Source organism: Dioscorea cayenensis, unplaced genomic scaffold, assembly GCF_009730915.1.
Source record: "Dioscorea cayenensis subsp. rotundata cultivar TDr96_F1 unplaced genomic scaffold, TDr96_F1_v2_PseudoChromosome.rev07_lg8_w22 25.fasta BLBR01000673.1, whole genome shotgun sequence".
Taxonomy (NCBI): domain Eukaryota; kingdom Viridiplantae; phylum Streptophyta; class Magnoliopsida; order Dioscoreales; family Dioscoreaceae; genus Dioscorea; species Dioscorea cayenensis.
This window is the reverse complement of record NW_024087064.1, coordinates 606-14,141: the sequence shown is the minus strand read 5'-3', so window position 1 is coordinate 14,141 and position 13,536 is coordinate 606. Positions and strand designations below refer to the sequence as shown.

The 13,536-nt window shown below is 46.3% G+C and overlaps 1 protein-coding gene and 1 pseudogene across 1 annotated transcript; both read left to right on the top strand.

Annotated features, from left to right (window-relative positions):
• The first annotated feature begins 2,161 nt into the window (after nt 1–2,161).
• On the top strand, nt 2,162–7,441 carry LOC120254865 (annotated as a pseudogene).
• Nucleotides 7,442–7,525: 84 nt separating this feature from the next.
• Nucleotides 7,526–12,703, top strand: LOC120254866 (ribosomal protein S3, mitochondrial-like). Its single transcript, XM_039262874.1, has 3 exons — nt 7,526–7,667; nt 7,791–7,851; nt 11,209–12,703. Exons 1-3 carry the CDS (start codon nt 7,526–7,528, stop codon nt 12,701–12,703), a joined length of 1,698 nt encoding a protein of 565 aa, XP_039118808.1.
• Nucleotides 12,704–13,536: the final 833 nt, after the last annotated feature.

Below are 13,536 nucleotides of genomic sequence, written 5' to 3'. Positions count from 1 at the left end.
GGCTATGATACCGATCAAGCTTCGGAATTTTCTTTTTCAAACAAATCCCAGGCCAGGAAGGAAGCCGAAGAAAGGTCCGCTGAAGGATCAACTGAAGCATCAAAAGCGGAATTCAAATTTTTGAAGAAAGAGATTAAGAAACATAGAGTTGATATAGAAGCATCCGAAGCAGCATTTCCTGATACGAATACTGTTGGTGGAGCAAGGGCAGATGCTATAGTTCTTTCAATTTAAAATCCCAACTAAGTGTGAAGCCGGAATTTATGATTCTCAGAAAGAATAAGGGTAGGGGTTATGATATTGTTTCTTTTTCTTTTTTTATCTTACTTCTTATTTATTAGAAAGTTAAGCTTCAAGCAATGAATTACTCTATCGTAATTCATTTAAGTAGCGCTCCGCAGCGCGCTATAAAGCAGCGAACGAAGGAAGAGCGCGAAAGAACGCAATCGCGCGATGCAAGGGTTGCGCTGGCTGCAAGGGAAAGGTGTGCTGCACGGGTTGCGCTCGCTGAAAGGGAGGGCAAAAATGAGTCCCGTAGAAGTGAGGTATGAGGTTCAACTGGGCGTCAAGGTACTCTTTTCTGAATCGCTACGAGGGTTTCTGTGTTCAGTTCCGGGCGTGGCCATAGTAACTAACCAGCAGGAGCCCTATAGAATATTCTATTCTTTTGCCTCTGCTTTAATAGCTAGAAGAAAACTCATTGCTCATTCAGAGCTCTTGTCGGTAAAGTAGATCGAGGGAGAGTCGAACTCCCATTGCCTTTTTGTTACCAGTAGAACCGGGCGCTTCCATGTCCAGTGAGCGTGATCAGGGATGTAGTAGTTTATCCAGCATATCAGGAAACCAGTAGCATATCTGTTTGCGGGCTAAGCCTATCCAGTAACCTCTTATCCTGCTGAGCCTGCTCCCTCCCTTTCTTAGAAAAAAGTTTCTGACAATGCAACAGAAAGAAAGGGAATAACTTAGGGACTGCAACTCAAACTCGAACTGCAATCGATGCTTTTACAGAAGGAACTTTACGACTTTCTTATTAAAGAAAGACTTTCCTTCTTTCCTCGTTTGCTGGCCCTTGTCCGCTTTCAAACTTTCCTGCCTGAGCTTGCCTTGGGAGAAAATCCTTTTCTTTCACGTGAGGGGCTTACTTTTTTTCTGCAACTAGATATCCCCCGAACTAGCAATGGAATGAAAGGGGCAGAGGATTTTTCCTTTTTACTGTTTTTTTATACCATAGAACCAGTTTACAAAGTACAACTAGTAATCTCATTCCTGGAACAGGCGAGAAGAAAAGAAATCGTTCGAGCGAAGCGAAAAAGCAGAAGTAATTGAATGGGCTTTTGCTTAGCACGTTAGCAACCCAAATTAAGCCTATTTCCGCCTAACCCTTATTCCTTTAATAAAGGAACTGGTAAGTAGTCGCATCTGGCTTGAATTTTTTTCTTTTATCCTTTTTATTGCGCCTTAAAAAGCTTTCCTTCTTTAGAAAGAAGCAAATGTGAAAGCTAGCTTTTGATTGGCGGGTATTAAACCTATCATAACTCTTCTATAAGAAAAGCTCAAGCCGGCCTTCTAATCAGTCCATGACTTCCTGACTTTCAAAGAGTTGCCCCTGCCCTTTCTTGCTTACTGTATGGCAAGGGACTTTATTTGACCCACATCCAAGGGATAAAAATGAATTCTTCAAGTAGATAGATTACCTTTTTCTGCAACTGGCTCTTTAGGCGCCGATTATCTCAGGCTTTGGTAGATTAGATAGGCTGGCAACTCTCACTCTAACTGGCAACTGGCTTTCTACCAATGGATTTAGGGAACTCGCCTCCTCCTCACCGAACTTCATCCTCCTTCTCCTGTTAGGGTTTTTCCACGACCATCCATGGTCCGCTACAAACCCGTGCGCTGAGCACCAATCGGCTTATTCTCTGTCCCCTTTCTCATCAAAGATGCCGCATCCGACTTCTCCGGCGCCGGCCCTCGCCCTACGGCATTGCCACCTCCTTGTCTTTTCTTCTGAAGTTCACCCTGCCTACTGCTCCCCCTACCTCTATGATCACCGTACCTTCTACAATAGCCTTCTCTTTGTTCACCATTCTATCTTTGTTTGCTATCAACCGATCCTGAAGACTTTTCTTCGAATCTCAAAGACCAGCGCTTTCCTTCCTCTCCGATGGTTCCTATCTTGATTGCCGACGAGTGTGCTTGTCTTGCGCCAGTTGATCTTTCGGGGATGAAGCCTAGACACTATTGTCGAAGGGAAGAGACGACATCTGAGCGAGTGCTGTCTCATTCATTTAAGAACATAGCGAAGGGTGCGGTGCGTGCGCGCCAAGGGTGAATAGTTTGATTTTCTACAAAAAGCATGAGTGAAATGATCTAAAGAAGCCTCTTAGGGTCACTTTCTTCCACCACTTTTTTTAAGTAGCCAAGAGGCAAGTCTCGACGTTCTATTTCCATCAAAAAAAAAAGCTCTTCCTAAAAGCAGGCCTTCTCTCATCTAAAAGCTGGTCTCTTATCAGGAAGGCGCCGCTATATGTTTAACACAAGCAAGTCGCCTACTTATATTTATTCAAAAGGCGCTACTTCTAAAGTTGAGCACCCAGACCGGAAGCTGCCCGCCCAGATGATAAGATCTGATGTCAAAGAGGGGGCCCGTTTCTCACAGGCATGGCTTTCTAAATAATCAATGACCAAAGAAAGAGATGATAAAGGACCAACGACGATTGATAAGTGTCTAAATGTAGGTGTTTTCATATATGTATCATATGCACTTTGCATGTATTTTGTGAGGTTTGATGCTCGTTTACGCTTAATCGCTCTATTATTTGCTTTGTAGGGCATATAGAGCCATGGAGAACAAGAAGATATCATTTTGGCAATAAGAGAAGAAAGCAGAGAATTTTCATACTACCGTACTACCCGATTATGGGGCGTATCTATGCTTGTGACGGATTGAGTTGGTGTTACATCAGATTTCCATACTACCCAGTATACGGGGCCGTGTATGGAGGCCGTATGCACCCGTCTGGAGCGAGATCTAGGGTTTTACTGTGTGCTATACGACCCCCATATGACCCCTATATGGCCAGTATGCCTCGGGGGGTATATATACTCACTTTTAGGGCTGATTAAAGAACTTTTTGCTGGCCGACTTTGGGGAGATCATTTGGGAGATTTTTAGGGCGACCTTGGGGAGGAGAAGAAGGGCAAAGAAAGCTAGAAGATCATTCAAGCCCAAAGGTCCAAGGTCTCTCAAGGCAAGAAGGCAACATCATTCAAAGGGGAGATCGATCACGACTTGAAGGAAGGAGAACCGCAGCTAGAGAGCGTCATTCGGCATTCCTTTGGCGGGGAAGCGTCATTCTGCATATTCTCGCCTCATCCTTCACCATTTCATCTAGGGAGTGTCATACTATGTCTTTTGTTTCATGTTTTTGCTTGATTGTATGCTTTGTTATGAGATGATGACACACTAGACCCCCCAAGGCCACCGGTGTTGGTGAACCTTGGGGGTTTTATCATGTATTTTTGGATGATTACTTGTTAATTCTATGCTTGGGTATGTTTGAGATCTAATCCATTGTTTTCATGCTAAGTGTTACACCAAGGGAGAAATCAGTAGCTCTTTTTATGAATGATGCATGTAGATGTGACTTGCTCGCATGTATTAGGTCATGAATGGATTAGAAGGGGATACTTGTATCATCACGCCTAGAAATCGGGTGTTTGGTAGCCCTCCATGAGGTTTAATCCGAAGAAGAGTAGGTTTATTCCTAAGCGAGATTTCCTTGTACTTCAATGCAATCGTAGGAATGTAGATTTGGAAGAAATTCCTATCTATGTTCAGTATGGGATTAGGGGTTCAATCACGAGAAATTGGGCTTGTTCTAATCTTGGAATCTCATGGTCCAATTTACCCTTGCATCTTTAAATCATCATCCATGTTGCGTGATAACCTCTCAAGGGGATCCACATCCATGAGGCCTTTGCACATCATTGATTCTCTTGCTTGCTTATTGCTTGTTCTCTCTAATTTGCTAGCAAATCTTTAGTGTTTAGTTTTTATTTGTATTTAGTAGAGTAAATCCATCACTTAAGATCTTAGGCTAGATAATAGCTCGAGAAGGAGTAATAGGAGATCCTTAGCCCGTGGAATACGATCCTCGTGTCTTTGCGAGGTATTACTTGGCGATCCCGTACACTTGCGGGAAGCGATCAACGATCTTTGAGGATAAGGAGGAGGAGCTTTTCATTGAAGTAGGGGCAGAATCGAATGATGACAGAGAGAGAATGAGACAAAGCCTAAAGGGAGAGCACTTAGACATTTCACTTTGAGTACAGGGGAAGTCCGCAGGGAGGAATTTCCTCCGGGCATATTACTATTTTTCACCGAGGGGGTGGATCGAAGCGATTGCAGCGAAAAAAATGGACCTGAAAGCGAAGCACTTCGTCTATTGGCATTGTAGAAAGGACCGAATATGACCCTAATCGTTCTTCTCGGATCGCTCTAGTACGATGGATCGAGGGGTGCTGCTACGCCGCCAGAGGAAATGCAACACGATAGAAGAGTTCGCTCCGCCGCGTAAGATCCTCGAACCTACCACGGCCACCATCTTTTTGCCATTTTTCGTTCTCTTCCCTGCCCGGGAAAGTGGATCAAAGAAAGGTAGCTTGCTCCCAAAGCCAAGTGCTTGCTTACGCTTTTATGTAGTGGTCGGCCTTCCTACCAGAATGCCTCCTTGGTCGAAGAGCCAAGCTTGGGCAGGAAAGCAAACAAACTTGCGCGAAGGACGTTTTTCTTCTCTGCCCTGTCCTCTCCCTTGGCCAAGGGAGACTGCATCCTTTCCTTCGGTAGCTCTTTGGGTTTCCCAAGGATAGCGGTAGCTGGGGGCAAAGCCCGCTTTCTTCGCTCCGCGAATGAGAGAGAAACTCATCGGAAAAAAGACGTTTTCTCTTTGCGAGATCCGAAAGTGGAGAACGCATTGCGTTCTCTGGGCACATAGGATCAAACGTAAAGCAGCGCTTTCTTGGCAGAGTTTGAGGCAGCAAGAAACTTTAGGGGCTTGTTGGAGCTGCTGAGCATAACGAGATCGAAGCCGAAGGCGGATCAAGGTAGCTTGCCTGCCAAAGCCTATGGGCGAAGGGCCGAAGGATGGAGCGTGCAAAGTAAATCGTGCACCTGTCGTGTGACCCGTTGGTCCTAAGCAATGTCTTTCGCGAAGCGACCCACCTAGAAACAGCTCTCCTTTGGGGAGGCAAAAAAATGGAACTTCGATCTGATGCGGGTATCAATCCCGCCGCTGAGATGTCCAGCGGATTCCAGGGGGCCTTGACGAATGGCCGGCCACCATTGTTGTTAGAAGAGCAAAAAAAGCCCGGGGCATAGCAGGATGAACCAATGTGAATGAGTGTAAGCTTCGTTGCCCGAACACGATTGGTGCTGACCACACTAGGTGCTACCGTGGTAGCAAAAAGAGGCCAGGCGGTGACAATTGAGAGGTTGTCACTGAGCATTCCGTCTCACGCGGGAATAGAGGTCAAATGGCAAGGCAAAAGGCCATACGCCCGTGTGGCTCCTCGCGGAGTATAGCTCACATCCAAAATCTGATTGGGGAACAGGGGCAACACCCATGAAGCTCCGGCGGAAAGGGAAGGCCTGCCAGGCCGTATGCCCATGGGTGCAGGATTCTTCGAAAAAAGCCCGGGCTGACTCGGAGACCTGGGACCTTGGCTTAGCAACGAATGAAGGGAAGCTCTTCGAGCTTTCTCCGCCAGCAGCTTATTACGTGGTCGGCCTCGCTAAGCTTCGCTTCCCCCCCTTATGAAACTTCATGAAGTAGTCGGCATTCTATAAGCGACTTGTCGAGTTTACAAAGCTTTGCTTCTTGTAGTCAGCCCTCCATGCCTCCCTTCATTTGCTTGCCTCCTTCCAGCCCAGAATGCCTACTGACGTTAAGCTAACCGCCAGAAGCTCACCCTTCGGGTCTCGCTGGAAGCGCAGGAGGCCAAGCATTCTGCCAGACGTCCCGGCCTGGGAGCCCCGTTCGCCTTTACATTTACAATAGTCTTTCGTTTTTCTTTATTAAATATAAAAAAAAGAAATATATATAAGTCGCTAAGTTTCAAAAGCAAAGGTGAACAGCCCCCTGTTATTGTAGTCAAGGGGCTTATAAGGAAGGAGGCATTCCGGTGGGAAGGCCGACCACTACACTACACGGGGAGATCTCTATACCAAGTAATGAGCGATAGCGAAGCCAAAGCCGGCCGCCTATAGGGCGAAGGGACGAAAGCCCGGCAAAGGTTAGACCTGATGGGAAAAAAAGTACGAAAAACAAAAAGTACGTTAAGGTTACGAAGTCACTTAGCCTCGGCTCGGCTAAGGTTATGGAATAACAGATTAGGTTTTAGGTAAGTGAAACTAAGGAACTGGCTTAGCTGTTCTACAAAGGAGAAAAGCTAAGGTTACAGAGTCACTTATCCGTCTACAAAGGGAAAGGGGTCGGTACGGAGTCACGTCAGCTGTGGAGGCTAAGGAACGGAGTTTTAAAGTATTCACCGAGACTACAAAGAAGTCAGCGAAAGTTAGCTCGTAACTAAGCCGGTATCAGAAACGAAGCCCTAAAAAAAAAAGAAAAGCAAAGAAGTCCAGGAACGAAGCTGCTTCTCTAATAGCCCCGTTGAATAGGAGGGCGAAAGCTTTTTCAAAAAGTTTGATAGAGGGGGTTTGACCTTCTTAGGAAGAGCCGTACGAGGGCAGCTCACGTACGGTTCGGGGAGCCGAAAGCCACTGCACAGGGGCTTAGGTCAACACTTATATATTAGCCAGTCATCAATTGGAAGCGGGTAAAATGGTGATGAGTGCGATTGGTCCAAACCTTCTAAAAGCGGCTTCTTGCGACCTGCCCAGAATGCCCATACATACCTTCGGTTCCAAGACCTTGTTCGCACAGCGAATAAAGGTCAGGTTGAAGGGTCAATCAACTGGCTGCTTCTTGGCCACGCCCCCCTGCTTATAGATACGAGATACTTGATCTAAATTCTCAAGTAGGAAATTGCATACCATTAGCTAATATACGTATGGGAACATGGGTACATGATATTGAATGTCATCCAGGTCAAGGCGCAAAGCTGGCTCGAGCCGCAGGAACTTATGCAAAAATAATTAAGGAGCCAGCCCCACAATGTCTTGTGCGGCTACCTTCGGGTCTTGAAAAACTCATAGATTCCCGATGCCGAGCTACTATTGGTATAGTTTCCAATCCCAACCATGGTGCACGTAAGCTTAGAAAAAGCAGGACAAAGACGGTGGTTAGGCAGACGCCCCATTGTTCGTGGTGTTGCAATGAATCCAGTGGATCATCCTCATGGAGGAGGTGAGGGGCGCACGAAAGGAGGTAGACCTTCGGTGTCACCTTGGGGAAGCCCACCAAAGCAGGATTTCGGGCAGTAGTGGGGGGTGGGGAAAGGCAGAATTTAGTTCATGCCACGACGATCTATATGGAAGGGAAGTTTTGTTGATGCTTTCCTGTTTAGAATGAAGAAGAACAGAGAAAGTCTTTTTAGCAGGAAAATTTGGTCACGTAGATCTTCTATTTCGCCGGAATTCGTTGATTGCTCCGTACTCATTTACAATGGAAAAACTCCTGTTCGTTGTAAGATCACTGAAGGAAAGGTTGGTCATAAATTTGGAGAGTTTGCTTTTACACGGAGACGAAGACCTTCGAGAACAAATAAAGGAAAAGGAAAGGGGAAAAAAAGGGGATAAAAGTAAAGTCTAAGCGCCATATGGCACGAAAAAGGAAATCCGATTTCGGTAAGACTTGATCTGAATCGTAGTTCAGATCCAAGTTGGTTCAGTGAGGGCGACCGCGAAAGTCACCGAATGGGCCCGGTCCGTCTTTTCCTGATCTTTGTCCCATATTTCTTAAAATAAAAGGCGTGGGAGGACGTTGCAGATGTCCGGGACGGACACGACTTCTTCTAACGCTAGAAGACCACAGGAAGACACCCGGGACCAGAGCATGTCGTGAAAGACGCACACTGGGCGGGCGTGCTTCGACCGTGTCTCCGGGGCACAGTTGAATGTAGATATCATGAACGCGAGGTGCAGGATACCAGGCCGAGAAACCCGGGCAAGCACTCCCCTAATGTGCCGATCGCTAGCGCATCCAGGGGCCCCGGCGCCCAGCTCCGCTGGAGAGGCCAGGCCGTCACTGATCTGAGAAGTGAGTGCGTCTTCGGTTCGGATAGACTGATTCTGCGAACGCCTAGCCCTAAGAAAACAAGTGCTAAGTTTCATTTCAGATCAGTGAATAAACCGAAAGAAGAGACCTTTCTCGCTCGGCGCCGCACTATGCTCCGCTTCAACAAATGAGAGTTTTCGGTGGAACCGGTGAACCACGCGAGCTGGTTAGATGCGTGGGACAGAGGGCTCGTAGTACCTGATAGCGCAGCTATGCAGTGGAAGGGAAGGAGCCTAAATCGACCCCCTTTCTTTTTTATTCAAAGACACAAAAGCACAGTACAAAGAGATTGGACTCTCGGATGAGACCTTGCAGCTACCGTTCCGACGCGCCCCTGACCCTATCTTGATTAAGACCGAAAACCCTATCCAAAAGTAGAGCCTAGTTGAAGCTGTCATTTTAAATCATAGAATAGAAAAGAAACTTTTTAGGGATATAGATAGAGTCTCGCTCAGTAAAGAGAGTTGTAGATTCGTAGAAGAGAATCAGAGTATGCGCGCTACAAAAATGCAGCCAGCCAGTTCAAGTTAGTGGAAAGAATATAGTACTTGAGTACTGACCCCTCCCAGGGCCCCCGGTTGCTTTGGCGCGCCCCACCCCGTCAGTCCTGTGTTGCCTACGCTTGCTGCTTGCAGCATGGATTCTTTAGATCTAAAGAATCCATGCTTCCCCGAGCGAGACTCTATCCAGATCTCAAAGAATAACGAGATAGGCGGCCGGCGGGCAAAGAAAAGGGGCAGGGCGGCCGGTTGGGGCCTTGGCGATACGTTCTTCTTTCGAAGCGTTTTGCCAATAGAGCGAGGGCGTCCATCTGGGGTGGGGCCTTGACTTTCAAATGACAACCGCCTGTTCCTGCAGCGGGGGCCTTTCACGAAACCAAACCACCCCCCCCGATTAAGTACCAGTTGCTTTGCTGGTAGGCCCATTTAGGTTAGGGGAGCATTGTCCCTCAGTTCTTACCAACCTCAGGTGTGTAATCGACATCTAGCTTATTATCGGTAGAAGTTTCATGCAAGCCTGACCTCAGCTGTCCATTTCTTATTCATTCAGGGCGCCCCTAGTGGACTTGGCGGTGCTCCTTTCTCAAACCAGAACAACTCTGAACGTTAGGGAAGACCACCTGGTCGAACCGACCGAAGGCACTTTCTTCTTACTTATCCGAACCGAACGTTAGCGGCTTCAGCTAAGAGCAGCGTCGCTGCTTGATCGGCGGGGAGGAGCATCTCAAAAGTATGGGGCAAAGGATCAAGCGCTTTTTACTTTGTCCCCAGGGATCCACCACAGGTTGGGTTTGAGAGCCGTGTGATGGGTGACTATCCAGCACAGTTCGGAGAGCACTTGTATGTAGTCTGCACTGGTGAATGGAAGCCTCCGCCGCAAGAAAGAAGTGGCTCTTCCCACGGCTCAAAAAACTTGATGAGTGCGATCCGCAAGTGCACGTGAGTCGTAATAATACCTCCTCGTCAGCGAGCACGAGAGGGTCGTGATCTCCCGGCCCAAGGGATCTACCCTTACTTCCTCTTCGCTTATTGTCTAGCCGGCTGCAGTTCGAAAGGTTTCTCTAATCTATTAAATTAAATAAGATAATTACAAGTGGAGACTAAAAATACGGAGAGGGATATAAAATCGGGGAAAGGAATGGTCACGGATGCGGATTCCTAGGGGCTACTAAAGTGCAGCGGGATGCTAAGAATGTCATGCAATTGAAGGTTTGGACCTAGAGATTTCCCTAGATTAGGTCAACTCGATGGTCACGACCATTGACCCCCTAATCCGGTATAAGTATTGACACGCAATTTGTTCGATCAAATCCTCATACGATTGCATTAACAAGTGGGAAATCCCTAATTAGAGCCGGAACACAACTAGGTCTAGCTCTAATGGTGGAGGGTGCTGAGAATACCCGATGGTCACGGCGTGATTCGTACATGAATCCCTTCAAACTTGGTGTGCTCCAGTACAAGGGGCGATGGTCACGCTCACAAGTACAACCTAGCAGTTGGTTTTACAGAGTTCTCATGTAAGCAACACATCAAATGCACCAAGAATGAATCTCAAAACACAACAATTGCAATAAACAAACTTTAATCATCCAAATACACAAGTTCACCCCTAGGTTCATCGGCATCCGGTGACCTTTGGGGTCTACTCAGTCCATACAAAGCAAATCCAAGCAACAAATCCATGCAAACAACTACAAATGGCATAATAAAAACTCCTCAAACAATGGAAGAAGGAAGACAAAGCTGAAGCTAGGTGGAAAGGTTTCCACGGACGCTGCAATGAGAGGCGGCTTCCCGCAAATCACAAACTCCCCAAAGAAGAGATCGGTGAAGATCTAGCCAAATCTGAGCTTCTCCCTTAGATTTCCCTTCTCCAAAACATGTAATCTTGCCTCTCAAAGACGGGTGAAAAATCGGGATGAGACTCTCCCAAAAACTCCTCTTCTTGCCCTAGAAGAAATCAGTTTCTTATATACCCCGTGTCGTCCATGCGGGGCTCCATGCGGGCGCATGGAGCCCAGTGAAAGCTCATGACCAAATGCCCAAAAACCCGCCGGGTGCTACATGCTCAGCATAGACATTTTTGATACAGACTTTTGCTACATTACTTTTTGCTCAGACTTACGAGACTTGAGAATTCCCAAAGCAAACCTCACGGCATCCATGCGGGCGCATGGAGCCCGGTGGAAACTCGCACCAAATGCCCGCGAAAGAAGAACAATGACACGCCTGCAGCCCGCTCACGGTGCCGCTCACAGTCGCCGGACCCCAAAAATGCCGCTTTTGATGTCGAATTCATCCGATTTGCATTTTTGAGCATTGTTTGACTCATTTAAGACCTACAACACTGAAATAACCAATTTAGAAATAAAAGCGGGCATCAATTCGTTAACATGTTCACGAAAATAATACACGATTAATACATATAAAATACATACATTTAGGCGTTTATCAATCACCATTGACTCTCTTTATTATTATGGTAAATCCGTCTATCAAGATGTCAATCTGAGATCTTATTTCGGTTCGATACGTCCACCTACGATACTCACCTTTGGCTTTCGTCTCGGTAGGTGTATTATTCTACATTTTCCAAAAAGGACATTCATTCATTTCTTTCTTCCCCGTCGACCACTACGACTGAAACGACGCGACAAATCAAGACCCGGAAAGGAGAAGGGCCGGTGGTGGGCATTTGGGAAAGTCGGGCCGATCGGGTGTCTTCATTCAAGCGACGGTACAGAGGAAGAACGAAACGAAGTGAGAGGCCGGGGGGCAGGGAAAAGAGTCGAGTCGATCAGGCTCGACGACCGGGAGAAGCAAAACGAAAGAAGGATTTGGCCGAAAAAGATGCAACGCTATGGATACCATGACCGATCACCATCGAGAAAGAAGAATTTTTCTACATCACTTCGGGTCAGCGGGGCCTTAAAGCATCCTAAATACGCCGGGGTTGTAAATGACATAGCGTTCCTGATAGAAAATGACGACTCCTTCAGAAAAACGAAGTTATTCAAGTTGTTCTTTTTACCAAAGAAGTCCCGCTCTGACGGCCCGACGAGTCATCTACTAAAAAGGACCCTCCCCGCTGTGCGCCCCTCTTTGAATTATTCGGTCATGCAATACTTATTGAATACAAAGAACAAAATTCCGATCGAGCCCGTCGTAGTTCTCAATCATTTCGTGGCACCGGGCGTAGCTGAACCATCTACGATGGGGGGAGCGAAGGAAGGAAGCTTAGAAAAGAGAATACGCTCTCGCATCGCTTTTTTTGTAGAAAGCTCGACCAGCGAGAAAAAGTGTTTGGCCCAAGCCAAAAAGAGGTTGATCCACTTCATTCGCTTGGCGAATGATCTTCGCTTCGCGGGAACAACAAAAACCACCATCTCGCTCTTTCCTTTCTTCGGTGCTACCTTTTTCTTTCCAAGGGATGGGCTTGGGGTGTATAATAACCTTTTTTTGGAGTATGCCCGGGAACTAGTCCTAGGTCAATTAAAGATCAAATGTTGGAACCTCATGGGTAAGGATAAGGTAATGGAATTGATAGAAAAATTCATAGACCTAGGTGGGATAGGAGAATTGATAAAGGGAATAGAGATGATGATAAAGATCATACTGAGAAACAGAAGAATTCCGTACGGGTACAACTCTTATTTTAACGAAGTGCAAAAAATGCGATCTTTTTTGTCTAATAGAACAAAGACTAATACCTTAATTGAGTCGGTAAAGATCAAATCTGTTTATCAAAGTGCTTCTCTGATTGCTCAAGACATCTCTTTTCAACCGAGGAACAATCAAATCTCATTTCGTTCCATTTTTAGTAAAATAGTGAAGGATATTCCATTAATAATGCCAAAAGGGGTGGAGGGGATACGTATTTGTTGTTCAGGTCAATTAGGAGTTGCGGAAATAGCTAGAACTGAATGCAGAAAGTATGGAAATGACTTTTTCAAGTTGTCGGTGTGACCAGTCGAGCTCAATTTCTCGACCGAGATGTGAAATTAATAGCAAAGTGAATCGACATGTCAATAAGGAAGATTATTCCCAACGCCAAAGCCTCGACTTGATCAAACGTCGTGGGTCCGAGATGTGAGCATCTGGTTGATATTCATGAGAGGCACTGACTGGCAGCTGCGATGACGAGGGAGCCGAGATCGAGTTGAGTGGCTGACTGTAGTCGACAACCACTTGAGGAACCCACTTGACTTAGAGGAAAGAGGCAGCAAGCCTTAGAGATTAAGAAGAAAGGGGTAAGTTCAAAGGCCTGTGATGTATTGAATTTAATTTCTGTGTCGCTACTTCTAGTTCAAACGACCTTTGTGCATATTTCCGCGGAACTCGAAAGCATGAATTTGAAAACCGTGTCTGCAGACTGAGCTCGATGGGGCAATTCCACGCCGAGATATGCGGAAATTTCATTCATTGCTCCACCGTCTCTGACACGCAAGTACTGTTTTAATAGTGCAAAATCATCAAATTTCGACCGACTTTGAGAAAAATAAATCTCACTAAATTCGAATTTCATTTAGTTCCTTACTAGAAATAAAGACCTTCGCTCAGTAAGCGGCTTCCCCATTGAAAAACCGATATGCTCAAGTGTCGCCAAATAATCAGCACTGTAATCAGCCCATGCACTTTTGCATGCGAGCAGCTCTTTCTCGATTTGGCTATGAAAGGTTCTCTCTTTCTATATTTTTATAGTGTGAAGTTGACCACTACTACTCAACTAGTTCCTAAGGTGCCATTTAGTGGTATCTCTCGCCGATGGGAAAAAGAAGGTGAAAGAAAATAGAGTTTCT